Source organism: Scatophagus argus, chromosome 13 (genome assembly GCF_020382885.2).
Source record: "Scatophagus argus isolate fScaArg1 chromosome 13, fScaArg1.pri, whole genome shotgun sequence".
In the NCBI taxonomy this organism is placed as follows: Eukaryota; Metazoa; Chordata; class Actinopteri; family Scatophagidae; genus Scatophagus; species Scatophagus argus.
In genome coordinates, this window is record NC_058505.1 from 8,920,701 (window position 1) to 8,948,605 (window position 27,905).

Below are 27,905 nucleotides of genomic sequence, written 5' to 3' on the forward strand. Positions count from 1 at the left end.
AAAGATAGTCACAACCATAGACGTCCGGTCATTGGCTTTCAAGTGATGGCTGATCTCCAGGGGTTTGTGCTTCACATCAACAGTCATCTAATACACACACAACAGAGTAATAAAGCTACAGTGTTATGAACACCATTTACTTGATTGGCATTATAAGTTTCACATTAAAAAATTTTTTAATAATTATAGCAAGGATATGTGCCTACGAGTCCATAACCGTAGCGTCAAGGATTTAAATAACAGTGAACCGTAACGATAGAGAAAGCAGACTCACACAAAGGTAAGAAGAAAAGTTGTGTACGTGAGTAAGATGGGTAAATATAGAGTTTATTATACTTGATCATTTATACATCACAAACTGTTATTTGTGACTTATTACATGTTCTGTAATAATAATAATAATAATAATAATAATAAAAGGACACAATGGCTAAATTGTACAATGCATTTCTGTAATAAATCAACTGAAATAAATGGGGCTGAGGTGGTTTTGATGTTTTGAGGCAATTCTTTTGTGTCTAATAAAGTCTACTTAATTGTAAGTCATGTCAGAAACTCAAAGACACTTAAGGTCAGACCCAGACAGAAAGTCCAAATTCCTTCTGGTGTAAGAACAGATGAAGAGACACTTTTTTTTTAATCTCTATATATATCTCTATTTATATATACAGTAGACTGATATATTTTGACCAATGAGCGGTTTAGAATTTCTTCATGGCATTTGATTGTGGGTATTTACAAATTTCTATCATGTTTAGGAATGTCACCGACACGCTTTTGAAACTCTGCTTATGTTCCATAGAGAATAGATTACTATCACAGGGGTTTGTGCTGATGAACACCTTTAAGACACAGTGATGAAAAAAAAACAGGACTGAATTATTAAAAAGGCAAAGAGGAAAGCCTGATTGTTTTTTCTTCTGTTGAATTCAAGGTAAACAAGGGGCAACTTTTACAGCAAGCTGCATGCTAGCGTTTTTTTTTTTTGTGACAGCACAGCAACTGGGAAAACAATGAAAACTTGAAATGTTAGCTATATAAAGATAAAAAGATACAATCAATAGCCTTTTTTGACCTCCTGGTTCTCTTCTTTGATCCTATGTAAAAAGTGACTAAAGTTAACAAAAACATCCAATTTGAGAGTTTCTGTCATCCTGGGATCCACATGGAACAAAACCAGATACTTGCATATGTACATACAGTCAAGTTCCTCTTCTCTTTTTAAACTGAATAAGCACAGTCATCTAATTAATGAGGCAAATGAACGCCTCACATTAGCAAAAGGCAACATTTAACACTCGTCTAGTGTTTTCGATTTAGGTGCGAGAAGGTCTTTTCACTGAGAATCGGCTCGTTAAAGTCGAGCCTTTTCTACGAAGGCTCTCTCGTTCAAACTGGTGACAAGCATAAGGTCACTCAGTGCAGCATTGCTTAGATGCTGGAGACGACACACTAATAAGAAACCGAAACGCTACACATACCAAATGCACATGTACTCTTTTTTTTTTTGTTGTTTGTTTTTGTTTTTGGATTCATGTACAGCAAAACTACCGCAACAGTACTATGTAACTCATCTCAACACAGGTCAGAAACCCTTTCTGGACACATTAACTTGACTGATTGTATACTCTCAAGTGACCACATAAGGAAAACAAATCCAGAGAATGAAACATGAATAAATTAACATTGATGCCTTGACATGGCAGTTAAACCTGAGTTCTGTTTTGGAAGTGGTTTCTTTTTCTTCTGATGATAGTATTCTATTTCTATTCAGGCATTGATAAACTCTACTAATACGTTTTTGAGTTACACACTCAACCATTTTCGGTTAAATACATACATTATTTCACAGTTTGCTGTCAAGTCTCCAGATATGCCACCCCACCCCACCCACAATCCCCTACTTTATGCTGTCAACAAGCGAACTCCTCAAAGTTGCCTAAAGTCGGGTGACGAGGTAACATGTTCGGCGTGAATCCGAGACTGTCCGAGTGACTCCGGAGGGTGTCACAGGTGCTCTGCAAAACAGAGGGAAAGGAAGGAGGGAAGACCAGTTCAACCGGGTTAAGGGAGGGGCGATGAAGGGAGCGACGATATGATGGCGATGCAGGAAAGAAACAAGCCACAGGTAAAAAGGAGAACGACCGGAACAATGGAGGGACGAGGAGGAAATTAAACAAAACACGTGTGGTGAGGAAAAATTGAGTAGAAACAGAAAAAAATGAGGTCGATCGTTATCAATACATCAGACGCAATGATAGAATGCAACAATAATAAATGAGAGAAACATATGTGGGCAATGATGAGGTAATGAATACAAAAGATTTGGAGGTTCCGAGATCAGCCACGTCGCATGTGTTTCACAGGTAGCGGAAACAGAGTTTAAATAAAAACCAGGGGAAGGTGGGGAGAAGATGAATGAAAGGAGGGAGAGGAGAAAGAAAACAGCACATTTTAGTCCTGTTTTTACACTATCATGTTAAGTTGTTATAGTTCTGGAAATTGAAACATCCACATAGGTCCGCATTTCCCTGTATGTGCTCCATGAGTAAGTAACAAGGATAACAATCAATGCTAGTCCCACTGGCAAAAATGGCTATTCCAGCAGACAAAGAAACATTTATATATTGTGCAAACTCACTGCATGCAGACCTGTGATAACATCACAAAGTAATGCATCTAGTGATGTTATCTGGCATGAGCCTCAAATGCATTGCCTCTAAATGGACCTCTGTGCTGCAGGGAAAACAAATAGATCTCATGTGGTTCAGCTTTTTTTTTTTTCAGTAAATACATAATCTGTTTTCAAGGGAGGACCGCGGATTATCCTTTGGGAAAGAAAGCATCATTATTCAGTTTTGCATAGTGCAGAAAGTCAGGTCTTTATGCACCTGGAGAATCCAACCAACTCATGTCTTCCGTAAAGCTGATAAATAAAGAGACACACCAAACTAACCTGATATTGAAATGTTCATTACATTTGGCTAATCACCCCTCTTTTTCTGTTGACTGTCTACTAAAGCCAGTCAAATTATTTGTAGCCACTGAGAAAATGATGTATGAGATGGTATCAAGTATGTATGAAAGAGAGGGACAGCATGGGAGGGAGCATCTATTATCAATGGGGTGTGCTACCTGGGGGCATGATTAGGCGTGACACCAGGGCTGGTTGGGTTCTCTGGAAACTCCTGGAATAGACATGATGAAAAGAAAGATGGGTGAGGGTGACTGAAATGAAAGTAAAACACAATGCAAATGCTAATAGTTAAACTTGGAAGGGAATACTGCAAGAGTGTGTTATCTTCCCGTCAGTGATATCATTTACGTACTGAAGGAGGATGGCTGTTTGAAACAAGATTTGAGCTTTTCTCATAAGCAGCGTAAAATAGTTAGTGTCATCCATAAGATCATCAAAGAGAATGAAAGTCAGAGTTAAAATAGAGTCTAATAAACCACTAAATGCATTACTTTTTTGTTGGGTTGTTTGAGTGGAGATGCGACAATGGACTAGTTGGAAAAAAAAAAAAAAACAGTTATTGAATATGAGAAGAAGGAAGTACAAAAGGATGGTTTATCGTAAGCAGGTGAACACATGACATGAATGGCGCAGAAGACAGTAAACATCACACTATGTAAGACTCTAGTATAATACTTTAACTACTTGAATAGTTTCAATATTAGCCCACAAAAATAGATGTTTCTTCTACTGCCACTATTAATTTGTACAAATTGACCCTCCCAAAACCAGACTGACTAAAATAACCTCATTCATAACTATGCTATTTCTTAAGTTAACATATCTCCACTTCTACAACGTAAAATAAACAACTTCTTTAAGTCTTTTCACTCCACAACAGCCATACCAAATCCCAAATCCGAGGCAACCAAACATGCAAGAACAGAATCCACATGCATGAGACAAACCCATGGCTTTTTCATAGATTTTAACCAAAATAGGACTGTTCTTTTCCGCATTGTATCGAATTGCCAGTAATGAAAAAGTCTTGGGCTTGTGTGACACACAACAAAGAATTAGAACTTGCATTTCCAAGATTCTGTTAAAAAGACAGGGTGCAAACTGGTAGAGTAAACTCAGGGACAAAAGGAACTGTCTGCTTAAATGCTTTTAATTATAACAGTACCAAAAAAGAGAAAATGTTTTAGTTTTAGTTTGAGCTTCCACCCCCACAGTGAACTGCAGAGAAAGATTAGTGGCTTTAAGCTGTTATTTGGACTACTATATGACCAGGGGTCCCCATGTGTACAAAATAATTGGATTTAGTGGTTATTACAGTTAACATTTTGAAATTTGCAATGAAAGGAAAAGTTTAGTTATTATCTGAGAAATTTCACGGTGGTTATTAAAATTTAAAAATGTTTAAAGTAAACCCTAAAAATGAACATTAATAAACGAATGAACAAATTACATGAACATTTTTTGTAGCGTCTCTTGAACAGATGAACAAGATCGAACATGTAGAACATTTGGTTGAAATAGCAAATAATTTTTCCTATCTTCAAAACGTGTGACGAGTGATGATCACAAAGACAATGAATTAATTAACTTAATGCCAAACAATTTGTTTTTTGTGAGCTGTTTGGTTTCTCTTCAAAAGACAAAGTAAGCTGAGTCACACTACTTATGCAAATATTAGCACATTTAGCTTTAGCTAGATTTCTCACAAATGACTTTTATCTATTTTGTGATGGAATAAAGATCGACTTGTGTCCCATAGATAATCTTTCAGTTGTTTTTAAGTCTGTTGTCCAAGTACATAAGTAAATCAATTTTTTAAAGAAACCATTGACGATAATTAACAAAAAATGTAAAATAAAAGCTGACCCTAGCATCTTCCCTGTGGGACGCCTCAGAGGTTTATTTACTAACAGAGAAAAGTCTTGCTTTGTTCTGTCAAAGAGGTAGCACTTTCATCCAGGCAAGAGTTAAAGGTGAAATAACAGAACCTTTACGCCTGACATGAAGATAAAGATCAATAGCACTGATTTAAAATTTACCTGAAAATAAAATTCTTGCACATTTTTCTCAGCAGTGACTACATTAATGGTTCCACAACTGCAGACACTCCATCTAAAGTGTTTGATTCAGCAGTAGATGCTGAACATGCTAATTACTGATATTAAGAAGTTGCATTTCAGTTATTAATAATTTGTTAACTGCTCTGTCTAAAGCTTACACAACAGTCTGCAGGGAAAATGAAGACGCCTCTGGACGCAGTGCAAAACCACTGGGCTCGACAAAATGCTGTGATTTAGGGCAGGACAGAAATGCCTCACATTTCTCTGGTTTTCATTGGGAAGTTAAAATGGGTTTTATTGCCTTGAAGGCTATGAAAATGAGTTGATCATGAAATGTTAATAAAATCCCCAGACCTCTTAATCTTGTTCTACTTTCAGCTCATTCTTCAACTCTTACATGAACTTGCTTTGAATTTGCTCTGATCATACTGCCAGACACAAAGCAGTAAAACCTGAAAACAGAAAGGGCTTTTACTGCTCTAAGTGAACCCTAATTACCTGATTGGGGGTGAAGCTACTGTACTGTATATTGTGAAAATACTGAAAGGTTGGCTGATCTGTGAATCAACTGAGAAAATATAAACTGAATGTAAGAGCAGTTTATCAGCCACAGAGATGAGGTCAGATTAGTCAGTAATCTGACTTGTCCATGCTTAATAGCGTAAAGCAATTCATGGCGTGAAACACTTGATAAACCACAACAAAGCTTGGAGAAGAAGCTTTAAAGGTCCGTCTGTGCCATTTAAATACTCATCTGCATTCCTACAGTAGATTTTTGTTTCTCTGTAATATTCAATATGTAAATACAGAGTACTGTATGTGTATATCATTAGATACACTGATTATGCACTCATCCTGTGCTTATGTGTTATTAATGATTATGTTTCCTAGCACAATACATCTTTTCTGCATGGGAAATTGAAAATGATGGCGATATAATGTGCTGCGGCTTTGCTTTGTCTCTGGTGCTGTTCATTAAAAGCATTTCCAGTGTTAACAGACATTTTTGTTGTTGTTGTTCCTGAGCTCATTTAATATCACATCACACTCATTTCATTCAATCAAATGCCTTCTGAGAGGCTAAAATTACCAGATTGTCGCTCTGACAACGCTGCGGCCGTTTCTTGCGTATGAAGTAACCCAAAACCTTATCCTTAAACACCTAAATGCAGAAACATCAGATACAAATTATACACAAATGCAATACATCATGATCAATGACATTAAGACCTAACATCACCAGTACAAATAAATTATCATTATCAATATGGTTATTGGAGAGTCAGAAGACATGTTTGATAATACTCTCATGTCTGTACAGTAAACATGGACTGCAAGCAGCCATTTAGCTTAGCTTAGCATAAAATTTTAGTCTTGATAATATAATTCATCCAAAACTGCATGCAAGAACCACAAGTTGTGTTTTTACTGGAGGTTATGTGCTGGACTATTTACATGCAATGTATTTATTTATGTAGCACTTCTCAAAATATATGTTATGAAGTGTTTGATGAAACCACAGCACAGACAGAGCAAGGCTAGCTGTCCTGTCTGAAGTCTTCATGGTAAGCTAAGCTAACTGGCTACTGCATGTAGCTGTTGTAACTGTTTGCCTTTATATACTGTAAGACAAGAATAAACTGAATTAGTGTTTAAAGGTTTACATTTTAATTGTTTAAAATCATCACTTTACCTCATATAAGTAGTCAAATATTTCCAGTATTGTTAAAACGCTGGCTCCGATAAACAGCCCCATCTGACCTCCAATGTCACCTAGTAAAAGCGAGATAAACAGATATGAACAATACAGTAACTGAACAATGGTGCGTGAAACCATTTCCCGTGCTGTCATTTCCAATTCGGTATCTCTCAGCCTAATCTGAGCAGAATTGGTAAAAGTGTCCATCCAGCCCTGACTTCTCATCAGACCCAACCCGGGTGCCCTTGCAAGAGCATCAGATTATGAAAATGTGTTCAGCCTGTTTCACAAGTTCAAAGATGAAACCTCAAAGCACCAGAACACACGATGTGAAATGTGCGGTGGGGGCCCGCTGAGAGTGCTGATACCGAGGTCAACCACATTCTTCTGTCCCAATGAATCGGAAAACTGCGAGAATCTTACCAAGAAGCCCTGCAATTTCATAGGCCTTCTTCTGCTCAATCTTCTCATAATTCAGAGCTTCAAAGAAGATGTCCAAGACCAATATATTCTCTCTGGAGAGAGGATAGACAGAAAGCACACCCAAGAAAGTTTTACTACTGGTGGTATTACATTATACAAAATGATGTCTCACATTTCCTGTGTTAATTATCTTTCATTATTGTTACATTGAAGGTGAACGATGGAGACCCAGGTCATGCTATGCCACAGTACATCCATCCAGCAACAAAAAAAAAAGGAAAAGAAAAGAAAAGAGGCTTCGATCGGAACAACTAACTGCTACTAAATAATACTTACCCAATATATTGCTCAGTTTTGTTGAATTTCTTAGCCAGATATTTAGCAGATGCCTTACTGGGGATCTTAACCATGGACAGCTCCTTGCCATAGCGAGTCATGTTGCAGGGGGTCTGACACACACAGTAATCGTTGTCTTTCTCTACCAAAAAGTCTGTGGATGATCAAAGTCATTTAAAAATATTGTGATCACTGCGAAGAATCAAATAAACCTGCACACAGAGGCTCTCAGTTTCCACTAAAAATATCTCTGTGCACCACAGAAAAACTACAGTCGCTGCCATCGTTCACTTTCCATGAAAGCAAATAATGACTGAAGCTATAGTACAAGGGGAAGATAAAAAGCTCTGTGGGAATTATTTGATATCGGCGAAGCATAGACACATCACAAATCCTGCTAATGGAATTTTTAAACAATAATTTTACTTTATTATTTTGCTTCAGCACCATCTGAGATTAAAGCAATTTCAAGTTAGAGCTTCAGAGGTGCCATATAAAGGATGGAATAGTCTCGACTCTTGTGGTTCTGTTGCTGAATCTACACACTAATGCAAAATGATCACACTAACATTTCATACTTATGCAGTAAAGTGTGTGGGCTCACCTAAAGCTGGGTCAGCACAGTCTTTGTACTGCTCAGGGGTGCAAACTGTGGAGGTTCCTGTTTGAAATTACATAAAAGTGAAAATAATTACACATGCAATATTTAAAAAATGACAAGAAGACACAACTATGTGTTACATTTTTCAATTGGCCAAGCCTTGCTACAATCATACCAGGCATGTGAACCATCCTGCAGTTGCAGTTTTCCAGCAGGTACCGGGTTTCACAATCAATGCGGCAGGCTGTGATGCTATATGTTGAGAAGTATTCAGAGTCTATGGGGGTAGACTTGCAATCTCCCCAAGGCGGAGGGAGGTACTGGAGCTGAAAGAGCAAACAGCACATGTTTTCCATCAGTGTATCAGTACACAGGATTACAGTTTCTGACATAATGCAAGCCCAGTACAGCAGAAGTACAAGAGAGCACATCAAGCCCGCAAAACCCAACACAAATGTCTCCAATGATAAAATAAAAAATAAAAATACAGAAGCATTTAAATGAAAATGTGTACTGGGACAATACTGGCACAAAATGTCCAGTCAGACCAACATTGTTGCTCATGTATAGCAGCAAGCAGACATCATGCAGAACATTACTGATGCAGGTCTAGTCCCCGGTAGGAAGCAGAATACCATGGGAATAGAGACAAGCTTGAGAGAAATCTGTAAAATATGTAGTTTCAGACAGGACACCACAATCAATGGACAAATTTTATAAACCCTGAGAACAGAACTCAGAACAATAAACAGTTTTACAGTTTTTGAATGAACAAATACATGAATTGGACTGATTTTAACAGACATTATACAGACCATTTTAGAGTCAAGATTTAAAAAAAAAAAAACGTCCTAATTAATAAACTACTCTCCAGATGCTTTATTACAAACTACCCTGACTGCACAGCCCTGTGAATCTAGTAATGAAGTGAAAATGGAGTGTATAGTTAGTTTGCAGTCTCATTAGAGGTAAAACTCTCATTAAAAGGTGAAGAGCATTTATGAGTAACTCAGGGAATTCTGAATGAATCCACTAATGAGGAATATTTAATGCCTGAATTTTAAGGCTCTGGTTCACACTAAACATTATGCTCATGACGCTCCTCTTGTAACTGCACCAATGTGCCCTCTGTGTGTATATGTGTGTGTGTGTGTGTGTGTGTGTGTGTGTGTGTGTGTGTGTGTGTATGTGTGTGTGTGTATGTACGTGCAAGATCTGTTTAGAACTCCTTTGGTGTACAAAACAGACTGACATTTAAGCACCAGCCAGACCTTCGTTCTGCTTTAAAAGTCTTGTTTACAGCTATTTATGGTAATGAATGCCTATTACTCATTTTCGTGACAAAAACTAATTAACTATTTATAAAGACCACCAATGCTTGCTTGGACATTTCAGGATGTTGCTACTTATTGCAATGGGAGCTAGCCAGCTGTAATCAGTACCAAAGGCTTCTTCCTGACAAACTTCACAAGGAAACGATACCACAATTGTCACATTATGGCTCACTGTAATCTCCACCAGCTCTTACCAGGCTAACTGGCAATCTGATGGTCATTTAGTCAATCAAATGTGACAGAGATAGAGTGAAATTCACCGAAGGGGTGGACTTAACCCGGTAAATGCGATTAAGCCTTTATTGAACTCTGTTTCAAGCCCACAGACTCTCATAACTGGGGTTACTCTGGAGATAAAACCCCAGTGCAATAAATGCTAGACTTCAAACTGATGCCAGAGTTCTCATGGGTAATAAAACCTAATGAATCACACTGCCTGGTCCCTCCAGATGATATTAAGCAGCGGTCCAGTGAATCGCCCCGAGAACACATAAAAGCAAAAAAAAAAAAAAAAAAAAAAAAGAAAAAGTTAACAGAACTGTACATGGGAGTGAGAGGGTAAAGCCAAACAACAGCTTTGATGAAGCTAGAGACTGGCATGAATGGCTTAAAGCTGGAATTTAACACATTAGCTGCTCTTTTTTTGATATATATATATGTAAAACAAAGAAGACAATGAGGACAAGGACAGACTGCAGATGTTGCATATCATTGCTTCAGCCAGGAGGAGGCAGATGGACCCAGTCCACCGGGGGGGGGGGGGGCAGGGAGGGGGTGGGGGGGAGGCAGGGAGGGGGGGTGTGAGGTGTGTGGGGGGCAACAGATGAAAGTGAAGAACTTGATAATGGGTGTGTAGCTATTTAACAATACAGTATTTGTGGCATGCAGCAAGCCCAGACAGTCATACGCTACCCTCTGCTCTTGGGTGGAAACGAACGTTTGGAAGCCGGGGGCGACCCCGAAGCCCAGCTCATGGAGGAAGGGAGGCTCTGACTGAGTGTGAAGCTGTACCTTTATGCCGGCCTCATACGACGTCTCATCTAGGGCGAGGGGTGAGGGAACACAGCCCACATCATTATCAAAATAATAAGAGGAGGAACAGCAAGGCAAGGGGGCAGACAGCGATCAACCCCTCCAGGCAGAAAGACATCCTGTTGTCAGTGTAACAATGAAAGAGCTCCAACTCCCAGCGGTGTGTAAAGACTTTGCAGCATTGGTGTACTAGTGGGTTGTCATTCAGCCATTCTCTCCTTATATCCACTCAAGCTTGAGCGAGGACACTGTTCAAATTTCAAATCTAACATAAAACTAGTCCAAATTTGGTGGATCTCGGAGCCCACAAGCCATTGTTTCTTCTTCAAAATTAAACTCCTCTGGCAGAGGCTTAACAAATGAAAAGTCTTGAAATCATAAGGGCTGAAAGCAGAGACACATGTCACTGTACTCGTTGAAGACTGACTGAAATTAATGCTGGCCAGACTTTAATGGCAGTCTAATTAATTCAGACCATCTTTTAGGTCATAAACGTCTTTTAGCTGTCACTGGTATGGGCGCTTATGTCTTGATTGTAAATGACAATCTGTGCACTTTTGCTTTCACGATGTTGATTAATAGGTTGGATTCACTTCTTGGAGATGGCTGAATGATGATACACTTGGAGCATTTTACAACTTGTACAAAGGAAGAGAATAAGACAGATATGGTTCAAAACTGCTTTCGAAACACATTTGCCATCTTTGTGGTGTCCAAGTGTCTGTTTCAGGAGACCAATCATACCTCAATCATCCCATGTTATTCTGCTAATACAAGAGAGGAAGATTTTATGTGATCATTTATCTCATGCTCATGAACTGACCAAGGCCATTAACTTAAGGAGCAAAATCATTTAAATTAGGCTTGATTAATGGCTAATATAATGACTTCAATTAGCTGCTGGAGTATCCATTTCTTCAGTGCTTCACAAGGACTGATTATGTGGTAGAAATTTTTAATGAGTCTGCAGCACAATACAGAAATAAACTTGATCTCAAAGGTAATCACTGCAAAAACCTGCAATCTTTAGTGGCACAGGCGCTTCTTTTCTTGTGACTTAGAATGATATTTCTCCTCTTCTGTCACCGTTCGCGACTGGCTCGTGTGCTATTCTAGTGCAGTCAAAATAATTTGTAGTCTTGGCAACATCACATAACTGCTGTACATTTTCATTAAATTTGGATAGGAAATCCATGTGAGCTCGTTATGACCTTGCACACAGGCTTTCCGATCAATTCCTACTTTTCATCCTTCAGTGATGACAGTGAAGGGATAGTTGAGGACAAGGAACTAATTTTCTGCTGTTTCTGCTTCCCTTCATATTGTGTGTCAAAACGCTCATTCGGCTGTGTGTCTAAATCATTATCTACTTTAAAATATGTCTTCAAAACAGCTGTGGGTCATCTTTCCCATCTAATGATGTATCCATTGACTGTTAGTGGAACTGAAAAATAAACTAATATGACAGGTGCACCCAGCTTCTACTAATAGTTCATCTTAACATCAAAAACATGACGATAATTTCAATATCTTTCCCTCAAGATACACTTGAGTCCTGAGAGGTCAGTTGTTTTTGTAAGTCTTTAAAGCAGTCTGAGTTTGGCTGACTGTTGCTGAAAAAAGACCATTTCAGTGAGAGAAATCATTCATTGTGTTTAGTATTACGTTAAAGTCTTTAAAGGGCGTTAATTGTTCGTTTTTGTCTTCAAACACTTTGGATCATTACAGCCTGCTAACCGTGGCTGTGTGAATTCTTCCTCACAGTTTTTCTCTGCCTTCCCTTTGAAGGCGCCACTTGAGATAATTTTCACAGCATTCAAATAAGCTGTGTTTATATATTTTTTTTCCCATGCTAAAAGTAGTGAATATGAAAAGTAGAAATTTACACTCTGAGCTGCCAGATATTTTTGCATGTTGTGTAGACTGTTTCTTTAGGCTGAGATAAGAACAGTATGCTTGTATGCCTGCATCCAATCATTACGTGGCCCTGCTCTGTCAATATTCTTCGGCTGCTATAATTCTTCTGCTTCGAGTATGCAAAAACAAAACCTGGGTGTTCATACATATAGCACTATAGAGCCTTGACCACACATTTCTGTTAAATTTCAACAGTCGGATTTTGCTCCAGGCTCTGTGACAAATGGAAATGGGGTACTGGCTGACGACAATTTGGGGACAAACACAAAATGAAGCGCAGCAAAGAAAAGGTCCAGGTTGGAGGGGAGGAGGCTGAACATTAGGTACCAGTTGCTGCTGACATGACACAAAAGTTTGAAAACCAGGGGCCACACCAAATCCCAGCTGGTCAATGAAGGGCGGCTCGTCTTGGCTGTGGATCTGAACCTTGATGCCTGCTTCGTAGGAGGTCTCATCTGTGGATACAGCACGCCAGAAAATGTAACAACAAAATACTGTGGCCCCTGGAAGCCCGCATTTTGGATCAGACACTTATACTAAGTGCTCCCAACCCCCATGCTGAAAGCTAATATCTGAGAGATACTCATATCTTAGTGTGGTGGACTGACATTAAACAGATTTACAACCAGTGATTTATTTCATGCTGTATACTTTATGAATATACGGCTCAGTGGTGTTGTTGCCAGCCATAAACTGAAGACAATATGTCAATGAATGCATTTTATTAGATCTAATGTCAGTTGTTGACTTGGAGAAACTTATCAAGATAATATGCTATTAAACATGCTAGTACATCATGTCTGTGTGGTGTAAATTCTGTGGACTTCTGGCCATGAAGCGAATGAGAAGACCTGAGGAAATTGTGGAATTTTGCTATCAATATAAAGTGACAGATCATCATGTTACAGAAATAACAAAGGATTAGAAGAAGTGTTGCGATTCAACCCACCAACACCAAGGAATTTTTAGTTAAAATGTTACTGCAAATGTCAGAACAAGCTGCACTCACCTGTCTCTCCCCAAACAGGCAGGTATTCATCCTGCTGAATATCCAGCATGATCTCCAAGCCGTTCCCCGTGCCGCCTTTTAATGTTGTCAACAAAGGGTTTCCGTCTAATCCCGAGTTGAAGGTGTAGCATTTTCCGTAACGCGTGTAAATCTGTAAAGAGCACAGGAAGAGACAGGAGTGTAAATGAGTCAAACCCTTCCCATTGTGCTGTGGTAAACTGTGCACCTGTACAAGATGTATTACACACCAGCCTGTAATTGTGTAGTAAAGCTAATCATTGCAGAGGTTCTATGATTATCAGAGAAGCAGCAGCAACTCTAAACAGGCACCTGGCTCTGATTTGAGAAATTAATGAGTTTTCCTTAGCAGCAGCAGCAGCAGCCGCCACAGTAGCTATAAATCTTTACCCAGTTTCATTCCAAATTTCCCCTGAGTAGCTTTGAGTGAATGTAGCAGTTTCTAATCATTACATAAGAAACATATGAGCTGGAAGCTCTCTGGACACACAAACAAACTCTGAAATGGGTTTGTAAAAGACAGTTGTGTGTCTTGACTTACAGACTTCTTAAGAGACCGAATCTTTGCCAGTAAAGCTCAGCAGTACTTAACATTTTGATGAGCAATTGCTACAGTAGGTTTGCTCACACCAAATATCTTTCTGATCTAATTAATCCAGTTGGCTTGAGGTATTTATTTTCAGCTTTTGCTTAAGCATTCACAGTTGACAGATTGGAGTTTATGGATTTTTCCTGTCATTGGGAATTCCTTTGTCCTCTGCCAAAAAAGTAAATATAAAACTGTATCATGATTTGAAACTGACACTGTAAATTGAGTCTACAGTTTGGATAAAGACTAAAAAAAGCTTGAAATTCCGAATACAGCTAGAGGCCTTGAGTAAATGTATAAGTCTATCAGCTTGAGATAAGACTATGAAACTGCTGAATTGGCCAGTTACTAACTATGAACTACAATATCTATTCTTCATGCATTTCAACACAATATGAAAACCTGCAGAACCACTTGAAATAACTGTTAAATTGGTTTTATGTTATACCACATAAAATTGTGACACCAATGTATTACTCACACATAGGTTCTTCAGATAACATATGCTGCAAGCTTATGTTGCTATCATATAACTACATATTGAACTGGTGTAATTTAATGGCGTGAGAGTGAATGACTTGACTATACAGGAAAATTATTACTCATCATAAAACCGTGAAAGCTGAAAAAGATAAAAAAGGCAAAAAAAAAAAAAGAATTGATTTTATCACCAACCGAATACCTTTTGACGCTTCTAAACAGTTTATGTTGTAAATTGATACTGTTGAATTTATAGCACTGAAATGTTTTACTTTGAAAAGTATCAATATAGATTTATATGGCTCACATTCCCATCTGAAATTTCAACATATTATTTAAAGTTGTGCAATTTGAAAAACTCGATTAACTAATAATTTTCTATACTTCCTCAGATAAATAAACAAAAAACAAAAAAAAACCCAAATGGAAATTTGGGCTGCACTTCCTACATTAATGATATTTGTTCACGTATCCTTACTTGCCAAACAGAAGAAGGTAATACATATACCGTATAACCCTGACTTCTTTTTTCCACCCAGTCTGGTTGCCTACATCTCCGAACTCCATTTTTAATCATGTACTACTGGAAAGGGGGATGGTGAGGTTGCGGCAAGAGGTTCTACTGGCAAAAACTCAACCAGCATGGCAAAGCTGATCTCAAGAGATCAGAGTCACTGTTTCATGTCCACACTCAGAGAGACTTACATGCAGCTCTGACAGATAAGACAGCACGTTGGTCCCTTCTTCCTGTTGGCTCTCTATAATGAGGTCTGCAAAGTAACTGGAAACCTATTTTTAAAGAATCAAATTGAAGTTTGGATAAAATGGAAGCTTCGTTCATTCACAGCACAACTACACCATGTGCTATTGAAAATGCGAACACACAAGACAGTTTAAACCCCATTTATGGCAAATGTCATCCACTTCCTCTTGCAGCATTCAGCGCTTAGTCACAAATTAATGGCTGTAAGAGACGTGTGTCTGGTGTTTTAAATGGGAAACTCAGCTGTGCTTTTGAAACAGGGCCATACAACTCCACATATGTTCCAGATGTTTAATCAGAGAAGCTAAAATTTTAATTTCAACTGATTCATGGCATTTGAATTGTATATGCTCAAATGTTTCTTTCTTAACATTTTTGTTCCAGGTCATAAAGCAAAAAGGTGCTAAAGCAACTGGAAACTCCAGAACTCACCAGGGTGAGACAGAAACTGTCAAGAATAAAAAAACTGCAATGTAGACACTGAAGTCATTGATGACATGACATGACACTGATTTTTCACAAAGTGAAGGTAACGTATTTGTTTCCTTGAGAAACTTTCTGAAGACATCAAGTTTAATAAGGGAAAAAGCTGTCGTATCTGAGAGGAAAAACAGGACAGGCTTGTTTGCAGCTTTGAAGCATCAACACCTTAAAACACCCGAGAGAGTGCCTGCTGGAGGGTGCATCGTGAAATGTCTACATCAATTATTAATATATCTTACAAACAACATTCAAATCTACACCTGACAAACACCACCTTTCTTTCTGTACATACAGTACTGAAGTTTTTGTAGGTGCAGGTTTCCCCACGGAACCTGCACTCCAGCAACATGTCCTCCAACCGATGGCCAAGGCGTCCCATCATCTCGGTGGTGTTGATGCGGTAATCAGGGTGAGGGCTGTAGTTGTTGAAATCCAGCAGGCTCAGGAGACCCTGCTTGTGACTGTCTTTAAGGATGGACAGGCTCCTCTCCATGACTGTGTGATTAGGATACATGAGGTCCATCCAGTAGCCGCTGTGATACAGGTCATCCTTAGTCAGAGTGGACACACGGAACACATTTTTATTGCAGAAAGTAACAGCTGGGAAAGACATGTTGTGAGCCCACACCATGTAGATCTTTGTGACAGCAGGGTAGGACATCAGGTAGAGGATTCGATTCCAGGACCAGGTGACGAGGAGACTGACACAAACAAAGAAGGCCATGATCCAGATGACTCGTTGTGGTTTTGACTTGTCCGGAGAGAAAACAAACTTCAAACCATGGATCTTGGTCCTCATAATGAAATCCACTGTGATCTCTTTCCACGTTGGTTTAAGCGAGCTGGACTCTGTGTTTTTGAGAGTTGTCTCTTGGGCGTCATTTTGACTGCGTGGACCCAGGGGACCTGATCCAGATGTGGGCGCTTCAACCATAATTGTTCGCATCCAGGCAGGCTCTTCTTTATGAAACGCTGAATCTTAGTAGCCCACTGCAGACATCTCTAATTTACACACAGTGGCTTTCTCCACAACCATCTCCAAGTTTGTGTATCACAAATTCCAGGTAACAGTGACTGGAGTCCTAATGTTTAGCCGTCCCACTGTTCAGGCTTGAAAATTCTTTGCCGTGAAGATATAAACAAAAGAAACTGTGCTCCTTGGGGGAGGTAAAATTGATTTACATAATGATTCCTTTATGAGGAAAAACAGCTGAATCACTCCATTAACAAATCAACATCAAGCGTAACCATCAGCAGTCCTTCACCAATAGATAAATGAACGTGATAATTGCAGATGTAAGCGACGACTTCAGTCCCATAGGCAATCACTTTGAAAATCCGGAGAGGCTTACCCCTGTTGCTCAGATCCTTCACTCCCCCAGCTCCCTCTCCAGTAGCAGACAATACTAGCAGATTTCACTGGTTTCTCTCTTTGTGCAATAGCTGCCCAGAACTCAACTCCTCCCTTTTTCCACAGATTGAAGAGATGCTTTTTAGTCTGTTGATTTGCAGCCCGCAGAAAGGAATATAAAGCTTGTTGTCCCCTACACACTCTCTCTACGGTCGAATGGAGAATGAGGTGGAGCCAGTGGATGAAATTGTTTTCCTCTGGTGAGGAAGTAGACCTCCAATGGTAAAGAGAGGCGGGGAGAAGGTATCAATCAAAGTAGAAATAATTGAGATAAATTCTGCAGCAAAGAAATCAACAAAATCTGAAATTTTTTAATACTGAAGAATCTGCAGCTTGTTCGTGGATCAATACATCTATATAATTGAAATTTCAAGAGAGTCAGCTAGTTGAAGAAAAACACTGCAAACCCCCCTTCAAATTGTGTTAGAAATATCCATTACAGCACATTTTACAGCACATTATCTAGTTCTTCTTTTTTTGCCAGTGTCTAATATAATTTCACAAATGCAGTGTAATGAGAGCTGACATCCTGCTGCATGCAGATGTGGCTCTGACTGATATTAAAGGTGCTTTGCTCCGTTTATATGAGAGGATTCTACTTGGCAGAAAACCCAGCTTCATACTGAGACTATTTTTTTTTATTATGTTAGCTGGAATTGTTGCAGTCTGTAATGTGAGTGTTGACTGAGTAACCTGATCACAGCTGTGGCAATATATGACTTCAAAAAATTATTCTGACAAGTGAAAAATAGCTTTACATGTCGGATTATTGTGTGTATTTGGAGCAAAGGGCATCATTTGCAAGTTTAGATGAAATGAAATGGACTAAAATAATTGGATTCAACCCAATTTAAATACAACAGAGGACTGTGGAAATGACTCATGGGCATCACAAAGTCTTTGTCTCACTGACTGGAGTGATGCAGAAATGTCAGATGCTAGAACTGGTCGGCTAATTCAGAATTCTTCATTGTGTTTTAATGTCTCCCATTTCATCTTAAAAGGTACATCTGCGAAAATTAAGCACTTGTGAAAAATTTTTCCAGACACAGACTGGAAGTAGGAGGAAACAGCTGGCCATTTCAAGGTGTGATTCCAGCAGGTTACTGTGCCCACCAAGAATCATTTTTCCACACAAAAGCTCCTTAAAACAACCACTTAGTTTGGTTTTCATATGGATTAAACTTGAAAGTTGTTTCATTTGTCCACCTCATACTGCATGAAATGTAACTGGATGTCAGTATTATATTTTGAGAAGAATCACACCTTAACTTTGCCTAGACCACACTGTCACTCAGTACAAAGGCTAATATTTGAAAAATGTGACACAGTTTTTTCTTCAATCAACAGAAATATATTAAAAAAAAATCAAACCTGAGACTTGGGCTAATTATGCACAGTAAGTCTCTCTCTGTTCCTACCAGCACATTTGTTATTTAACTAAGATTCAAAACCTAATTTAATAAAAAGATAATTTAAAAGCATTTAAATTTATCTCCAGCCAATTTAATTACAGCCAAAATGATTAATTCATAGCAGAGAGAAAGGAACACTACGCAGAACGGTTTTATCTGTGTTCAAAAGTTGTGGTAATAACAGTCTGATAACATTAATGAATGTCTGAATACTGAAAAATAAAGAGGAGCCAAAGTAACAGCTTCAGCACTGTGGTAATAGTTATTTTCCCTGTGTGTGCTTTCAGAGCTCTCAGGCAGCAAAACAACTAAATTAATTGCCTGGATCCAGCTCCCTCAATAGCTACTGTACATCATGTCCACACCACACCTAGACAAGGCAGTTGCCTGGCATTGCTTTCTTTTTAGGCTTTACACTGAAACCTTTTTCACTCTTAGTCTTCTTTAACATTTTATGATTAAGAATTTAAAGCGTTGCTGCAAAGATCCAAGCAAAAATCCATTCATAATGGACAACTGCCGGTCACTGCACACACCAATGAGCATGAGTACCTCAGTTTGAGACCCAATAAGAAAGCAAAACAAAGAGGAGAAAAATATAATGTCCATGAGTGGCAGGCAAATAAGTGACTGCAACAATACCGCCTTACCAGAGCTATAGCTGCTCATTGACCAGCTGCATTGATCTCCTTTATTCTTGGTTTCTTTGGAAACATGTCAATAGATATAAGGCACAATTAACTGGCGAGTTAAATGCTTGCACTCATTTGTCCTATACCAGCTCAGTGGAGGCGTGAGACTAAGGCTCTTCTGATTTCCGAATCGGCTCCCGTCAGCAGTTTGATCCAAAGCCCAATTTCATTAGTCCGAGCTCCAGAGGTTACACAGGAAATGCATAACAATCACTCTTTTTGACATTTGCTTCCTATCCAAGGCACCTAATATGCTATGCTATGCAATTAGACCCATCTCTTAATGTTTTAATCATACATATTCATTTATGTATATGCTTTTGTGTGACGGGCTGTGTTTCTGTATCTTCTCGCTGTGCTTGATTATGTACACAACCAACAGACACAGATTACTTATTTAGTAGGCCAAAACAGACAGCACAGTGACCATTCAGAGTGATTGATGTGAACTGCTTTTTCCAACAGTCAGAGACATCACAGTATGTAAACCTTTAACTTGTATTAATGGATTTCGTTAATGGATTTTTTTTGGCCACTTGGGGCAGAGCAACAAACTTAAAACGCAACAAAGACACAAAGGCTTATAAGGTCGATGTAGAAAAAGATTATCTATTATTTATCAATTTACACATCCATCAGGCACAAATTTTCATTTGGAATCATATTAGTGTCCACCTGATGAATTAAGCTGATTTTAGTTTTTGGTATCCATCAGCTCCTGGGAGGAGCATGGATCTCTTATGGGGATAAGTGCTCATCACTAACTTTGTCTGATGGAGCAGGCATATTAAGCAGATTTGAAGAGTTCTTTCTGTTTTGCCGGACCCAGCTTCCCACTGTTCGTATGAAATTACTGATATGTGCAGCTTTAAGCATGATGATCTGTATTAACCCTGCACCTGTGTTTTCAGAAACATGACTGCTTCAGGATGTTTGAGCATTTCCAATCTTGTTTATGCAACAACAACAATCTGCAATCATGTTTCTGCACTGCAGTGTTTTAGAAAGTATTTCAACTTTTAAAAACTGTGTTTATTTGTGAAATTACTTCACAAAATCATTAATTTAATAATTAAAATATCCCCTCCAAGCCCACACCGCATTCACTCCAGAATATAAACCGCTCCAGGCAAAAGTTAATGATTTTTCTTCAGTAAAATTGCAATTGCTCTTACTGAAAACACATTTCTGTTGCTCACACATTTCCATTGTTATCTTACTGTGGATGCAAACGCATTTCATCATTGGAGCGTGTAATTAGAGGATCGCAGTGCAATAACATTTACAAAATAAAAAGGAGAAACTGATTTCTGTTTGATGAAAAAGAAAAGTTGAACTATCTGAAAGATGTATTTGCACATTTACTGCCCGGCTTTAACACAAGCTCGGTGATTCCTGAGACGAGTCAGAGAATGACACCAACCATCTTCTTTCATGTCAAAGCCAAACTGAACCCCTGAGGTCTCATTAGAGGAGGACCAGAGTTTTGACTGAGTAAAAGGATGAGCTCCTTCAAGGGCCAGTGAGAACGTTAGACAACGAATGAAATACTGGCAGCAATTAGATGCCCATCAGAAAAGAACAGGACAGAGACAGAGACGAGCCACATCCAACATTAATGTCCAGTTACTGTAGAGAGGAACCGATGAGTTGATTAATTGATTAGTAGACCCCTGACATAAATCAATAATTGTGGTTGCTTATTAATATACATATTAGTAGCCTATTAGCCCTTTATTATTACATTTTATAGAACAAATAATTAGTTGATTGAGAGAATAACTAACTGATAATAAAAAATAATTGACTGCTTATTGAACATATATAGAAGTAGAGCTGTACCTGATGATTTTCATCATCAATTAACCTGCCAATTATATTCTTAGTTTATTGGTAGTTTTTTTTCTATGAAACAGACAGAAAGATGAAGAAAAATCAATTCATTCATCAGTTAAATCATATAATTACAATGTCAAATGTGGCTTTTTCAAATTCCTTCTTTTATGCGACCATCAGTCCAACACCCAAACATAATAAGTTGAATATCATGTATGATTAAGGAAAGAAGCTGGTTAATAACTGAATCAATGAATCAATTAATTTATTAATCCTTACAGCTCCATATGCTTTTGTTGGCTTTGTTCCACATTCTATATGGACACTAACATGGCTGCAAAATTAATCTATATAATGAATTTAAGTTTGAATGAACAACGAGCCATCAGTTGAAATAAATACAGCATGTAACACTCAGAAAACTGCACAACTTGACTCCCTGGGAACTTCCAGACCTGAAACCATGAAAAGGGAAGAGGAATCCTGCATATACTTGAAACAAATGGAAATATGGAAGAGACACATGGTTAGAGCTGAAACATTTGCAATCAGGGATGTCACTCTGGTGAATGGGCAGCTTCTTTAGCAGAGGGAGACATCTTGTGGCCTGCCTCTAAATGAGACTAACCTCTTACTGGCTCAAAAAGCAGTCAGTCTGTATGCTGCACAAGTAATGCAAAGGAGGCAAGAATGGATTTTAGCGAGAGGCTTATACTTTGAATTATTTTATATAAAATTCCTCAAAAGGGAAATAAATTGGTATATACTTTGTGAGAAACTTGAAAAAGAAAACCATGCCTGGTTTGGAGAGAGTAAATTCACTGTATTTTGTATTGCTTATAGAACTACTTAAATCTAAAAATGCTGTATTCTCACAAGCATATTGTTACACAGCATTTATTTTTAATTCAGTAAAGGCAAATGTAGTGTTGCTCATTTGAAATATACAGCAATTGTAAACATCTCTGACATAGCTCGTGCACAGTATGTCCCACCCCAGCAAACCAGGAGGAAGGAAGATGCAGTCTGTATCAATAAAAAACAGATGCTGCTGGCTACACCTGCCATCTTGTTTTCTTGTTCCATTCCAGGCAGAATCCAACTCAGAAAACATTAGTGTGCTGTCACTCAAGCTTTCAGTCTGCAGCCTGCAGTCACACTTTGATAAACTCAGTCCTCAAACTTCCTCACTGGTGCATTCATTTGCAAGGATAATCTTATGTCTATTTTTTTTTTCTTTTTAGCATGTTCTCATCTTGTTTGCTCAGCTGGAGGCTTTTGGTATCTGTTCCTGAATCCGTTTTGCCCGCTTGCCCAAAAATTAAGCAAAGTAAGCACTTGCCAGAGGCTTATAAGCGGGACTAAATAGCATTCCAGAAAAGAATTTCTCCTGTGTCAGGTGAACACGAATTCAAATCAGACCCCTTAACATCCGCAAGGCTACAGAGATCTTTCAAGGAAATGTCATTACAGAATCTAAATGTAAATGACATTTTTAACACTTGAAATTACATCATCACTCGTACTTCCAAAAGAAAAAAAAAAAAAGAATAACTGCTCTTTCCAATAATCTGTCATACCTGGCTTCCTCTGTACAATGACCCGAGGTGTCAAGGGGAATCTCGGTTTACTTGAAAGAAGATAGCAATACAATACTTTAGAAGGTGCAAGGTTTTGCTTTTATTGGTTAAGAGAGCGGGATATAGATCTAAGAGGCCATTAGTCGAAACAAAAGCTAAATATGGGCATATTGTCAAGCAATGTCAGATGAAAAGGACATGTGATATGAAACCATGAGTCATTTTTTACCCCATCAATATCTGGTAAAACATGAAAATCTGGACACAAACGTGCTTTTGTTTGGATATCACAAAATGGCATAAGGCTGGTAACCTACTACATAACATAATGGCACTATTGGTTTTGGACAGAGGCACACTTGTGTCTGGTGTCTCCACCTAACAAGCTAATTAACTTAAAAGGTTTTGTCAAATGGCACCTCTAATGTCTGCTTCTGGTAGTATCTGCTCCCCAATGTGCAAGTCAGCAAAAAGCAGCCGCCGTTATGAATTCCTTCACTATTTCTCTTCAGAGCCATTGATCGGACTGCCAATACAACACTTACAGTAACAGTGGCTCCCACACTGGCTGTTACTGACACTGAGTAATGGAACAAACATATTAGGTATTTGCTATTTGGCCTGTCATCTACGCTCACCGCCTCAGATTTGTTTATTTCATTGTTTGCACTGTGGAGCAGTATCCCTCCCCCCTCCGTTCATGCTCCAGGCAGCACTGTAATTTTGTGCTCCTTCACACACCTCTTCCCTTCATCTCTCCTAATGCTTCCAGTTGTGCATCGTGGTTCTGGCTCAGCTCCAAAGCAGGCTGAATAACAATGATGGTGTCAGTCCTCAGCTGAGTCCCAGTCCCACCTCAATCTGAGCACAGCACAGCCTCCATTTCCTCTGTCTCTCCTCATTTCTCTTTTGTTTCCACTTTCTCAGCTTCCTTGGCTTTCTCCATCTCTGTTGTATAGCGACTACTCTTCTTTCCTGATCTCTCACACTGCCTAGGTCTGCAGCCAGGCTCATTGATTCTAAACAGGTCCAACACTCAATCCTGACTTCTGCTTCCTTTACTCACATTTCTTTTTTCCTTTGACCTCCAAAGCCAACTTCAGCCTCCAGACTATACTGCAGTGGATGAAGTAAAACACCACATCCTTGCTCTGTTTTGGCAGACCCTGAACAATTCCCAAACACCACAGTCAGACCATAATGTAATATCAAGCAGCTTCAGGCTTTGGTTTCAACACAAGCTGATACCCCAACAGGAAGTTCAATTACAACATACAAGATCACCAGTAAAAGGATAAATGTGTTTGAATCAAGTCTCCGCATTGGCGTAAGCCAGCTAAAGGGCTGAACTAGAGATCGATTGAAATTATATTACACCAACTTCAGCATGCATCCTGCATACACAGACTGACAGATGATTTATTTAGTCAGAACCAGTCTTCCAGGTTTAATCCAGAGCAGTGAGTTGGGCTGCGATGGAGTGTTTACGCTTTTGAGTATTAATGAGACAATCAATCACACACCAGTTCACAGACAGCATGTAAGGCAAAAAGATGGACACATGAGATTGATTTTGATAATGAACTAAATCCTCCACTGAGAAAGTTATTTGGCTGATCAGTTGTGTTTAGATAATGGGGTACACCCTGTCTGACTTACAAAAATGCATACATTTCAAACACATGAAGTTTTGCACAAGTACAGAAATCCTTAAGTGTAATCTGAACAAAACTTAAATCCATAGTTCACTCACAGATTGATACTGGGACATTCAAGACTACATTTGTGTATATATTTATAGCACTGGGTAGAAAATTTCCAACATCTACCATCTGCCAGCCTTTTAATATCTGAGACTCATTCTCCTCCAGTGAATTACAGCATCCTGCCCCAAAAAAATATTTCATCACTTTATGCAGAGGGAATAATTGCCCTTGAGGGCCCTGATATTTCCAAGATTTCTCAATGCCACTGCACCCATATCTGGCTCATTATTTGAAACATCTGGTCTTTCCTGTCATCGAGTTCCTTCACTCACTGTTTCTTTGTCTGACTCTGGCACAAAAATGCACCTTCAGGCAGAGCACACAAACACAAAGAACACATATGAAAAAAAATCCTTTGAACACTATAAAGATAAATGTACAATAAGTAAAAATTTGTTTAAAAAAATGTATACCTTAAGGGTTGTAAATAGGAAAAGATAACAGCCTATTAATTCTAATCATTTTAGTGCCATATTAAAATGCATCGACTCAAAAGGTAAAATACATCAGCAGAGGCATTTGAATGATTTTGTCCTTTTATTTTCCAAATGCAGAAAGCTAATTGTCAGATGTTGTCTAGACCGTGTGTGAGTCATCTTGCAGTGATGTTGCTGAAGTATATAATGGGTAATCTCAATTCCAGCACATCTCATCTTCTGTGAGAGGACCTGTCTCTGAGCCTCCCACAGTAAGATCAGCAGGCCGATGAGGGAGAATTCAGGCAGCTCCATGAATCTTTAATTAGTCCCCTCTATACTTAGGCCCTCAGAGCATCTCCAGTTTCTGACATTTAGCTGAAATTTGCCCTTTGTGCACGGGGATGAGAAAGAGCCAAAGTCAACGGACTGACCACAGCAATATCAAAATCTGCCTCTATAAGATTATGTAGCAGTTTTGTTTCTGGAGCGATAGTGTGCCATTTTCATGTACAAATCTGAGTCTCGGGTATTGGGTTTGGTGTGGGCTGAAAAGGCAAACCTTATCTTTCAATCTAAAGCATTGTCGTTCATACAAAATAATAGTATTGCCGGTGTAAGTCATTAATATAAATAATTTGCCTCACTTCCACTGCTGCAGGTTCTCAAAGAAACTGTGCAGCATGACAAGCCCATCTTGGTGCTAGTCTTTCATCACTCAAATCAATGGCCCATTTCATCGAAATGCAATCCTTCACCCGTCTCTGCAGCAGGACGATTAAATTCCATTCAAATTCTGCTGACACAATTCTATCTCTCTGCTAGATGTCTGAAAATTGAGTGAAAAAATGGGATTTTAAAAAAATAAAAGCAAATGAGTTAAGAATAATTACCTTTTTCATTCCCTTTTTCAAAAGGGAAAAAGTGACCCAGAGCAGTGTCACTTTGTATAACATTATGGGGCTTTGTGGGTTGAGACAAACATTACTATATTACCATATTACAAAAATCCCCCAATAAGATTAAAAACTCTACTGGTCTTGAAAACAGCATATGTTTGCTTCATAATGCATGATGCATGATGTCAGCAGAGATTTGCTGAACCATATGGCACCTCAGTAGTTTACATCTGAGGACGTGTTTAAGGAACTAACTCTCACTTCTCCTTCAAGAAAAGGAACTATTAATAGCTGTCACAAAATGAAGAATTGGACACAGTATAACCATTGGCATCACCATAAAAAAACAAAACAAAATAAAAAACAAAAACAAAAAAAAAACCCCAGGAAACATCTTTCCGCTTTTGGCACTGGCTCTCTTCAACAGAGATAAAGCACTGATTCATTAGTATTCTTCAGAAATTTTTCCTGTCTTACACCCCCATACCTGTTGTTCCACCTAGAGCTACTTAATTTTCCACAAACATGCTCTTATTATTTAAAAATGGAGGATTATGGGAATAAACATGACTGGAATAATAATAATAAAAAAACAATTAAGAAAAGACAACATAATTTGAATGAAAATGACTTCTCTTTCCCTAACGATATCTGATGTGTCTCATCCTGACAATGCTTGTTTCACAAAAACAGCCTGCAGAGATCTGCTGTATGAGAGTGGCTTTTTCTCCTGGTGTTCATAAACATAACCTCTATTTCATTTTACTGTGGGCAGAATGAAGAATTCTAATTCTGGCATTATCATGACTACTTAATAGCTCACAGTTGTTGGGACTGTTGCCAAAGGCTTCTGCATCTGTTCAAATCTGGCTTTTAATGAAATGAATTTTTCCAATAAATATTTAGTCTAAATATTTAAAAAACCTGCATTTATCTCACTGAAATATTTCAGATAGTACTTAATCGGACTTTCACAGGTTGGCACAGAGGGATCAGCATTTTCCCCCCAATGATTCTGATGAAGTTTATGCTTATTTCACCTGACCCACATAAGGAGCCATACTTACTGTAGTAAAGTTCTCTGGACCACAGTCCTTGCCTCTGTATTTGCAGTCAAGCAGCATCTCATCTATGTTGTGGCTAGTCCTCTGCACAAACTCCAGCATGTTAAAAGTCTTGCTGGGGAAAAATTTACTGTCATCCGTGGGCTGCCCCAAAGCGGCCATGAAGTCATCAAAGTCTCCTTGTTCCACACCCAAGAGTCCAGCCATCCAGAAGATGTCATTCCTACGGATCTGGGACTTTCGAAAGCTGTTGTAGTTGCAGAGGGTGATAGCGGGGAAGTACATGACAGGACTGTCCATCTCATCCAGGATGGTGACATGAGGGTACCGGTAGTATTCGATCACACGGTCGGCCACTTGGCACAGGAAGATGGAAAGGGAGGAGGTGAATGCAGCAGCCCAAAGGAGCCGTCGGACAGTCACTCCGCCAGGCAGGAAGATGTGGCTGAGGCCATGGAGGGTACAGTTGGCCCCAAACACCGTAATGTCTGATGGTGGACGTGGTGCTTCCTCTTCTGGGGCTCCCATTGTCACCAAAAAGTTTCCAAGTTAAGATCTGCGATTGCTGGATATTGTCTTGCTGAAGTGGTGACCCGCTGAACACTGGCGCTAACAGGGATGTTCACCTAAACTAAATGTACAATAGAGGCTGGATGAGACAGGGTCTAATTTCCTCTTTGCACCAGCGGGAGGGGAAGGGGTTGGATATCTGGAGCTGGGAAGCAGCGATGGACAGTTATATCAACCAATCCTTAGCGAGATCTTTGAGGGCACATTGAATTCAAGAGATCTTGTTTCATTTGGGAAGTAAGAGCTGATCCCATGGTGGGTAGTGGTGGATAGATCAGGATACACCAGAGAAGAAAAGATGAAAACTGAAGCATATTCAATTTTGTGACCTCTAATGCACCCAAAGTCCGTTCTCATTTGTAATATTCAACCAGGTTTCTGGACACATAAATGTTATGTATTTATTATTTTTACATCATACTTTTTAGCTTTAACTTCAAGGACTTTGGTTTAATATCCCAAGAATCTAATGCTATGTAAAGAATGAAAAAAAAACAAACAAATAAAACAAAACACTTTGACCCAACCAAAATCC

General features: G+C 38.9%; 2 protein-coding genes across 2 annotated transcripts; both read right to left on the reverse strand.

The window, feature by feature from the left end:
• Positions 1 to 96: 96 nt before the first annotated feature.
• LOC124069789 (acid-sensing ion channel 1C-like) lies at positions 97 to 27,420 on the reverse strand. The gene is made up of 11 exons (XM_046409227.1): positions 26,804 to 27,420; positions 13,389 to 13,539; positions 12,707 to 12,834; positions 8,272 to 8,422; positions 8,100 to 8,156; positions 7,496 to 7,649; positions 7,160 to 7,251; positions 6,731 to 6,810; positions 6,128 to 6,199; positions 3,136 to 3,188; positions 97 to 2,018 (listed from the first exon to the last, which is right to left on the reverse strand). Exons 1-11 carry the CDS (start codon positions 27,326 to 27,328, stop codon positions 1,940 to 1,942), a joined length of 1,542 nt encoding a protein of 513 aa, XP_046265183.1. The 5' UTR covers positions 27,329 to 27,420; the 3' UTR covers positions 97 to 1,939.
• On the reverse strand, positions 15,952 to 17,825 carry LOC124069786 (acid-sensing ion channel 1-like). The gene has a single exon (XM_046409224.1). The coding sequence runs from the start codon at positions 16,665 to 16,667 to the stop codon at positions 15,957 to 15,959; it is 711 nt and encodes a 236-aa protein (XP_046265180.1). The 5' UTR covers positions 16,668 to 17,825; the 3' UTR covers positions 15,952 to 15,956.
• Positions 27,421 to 27,905: the final 485 nt, after the last annotated feature.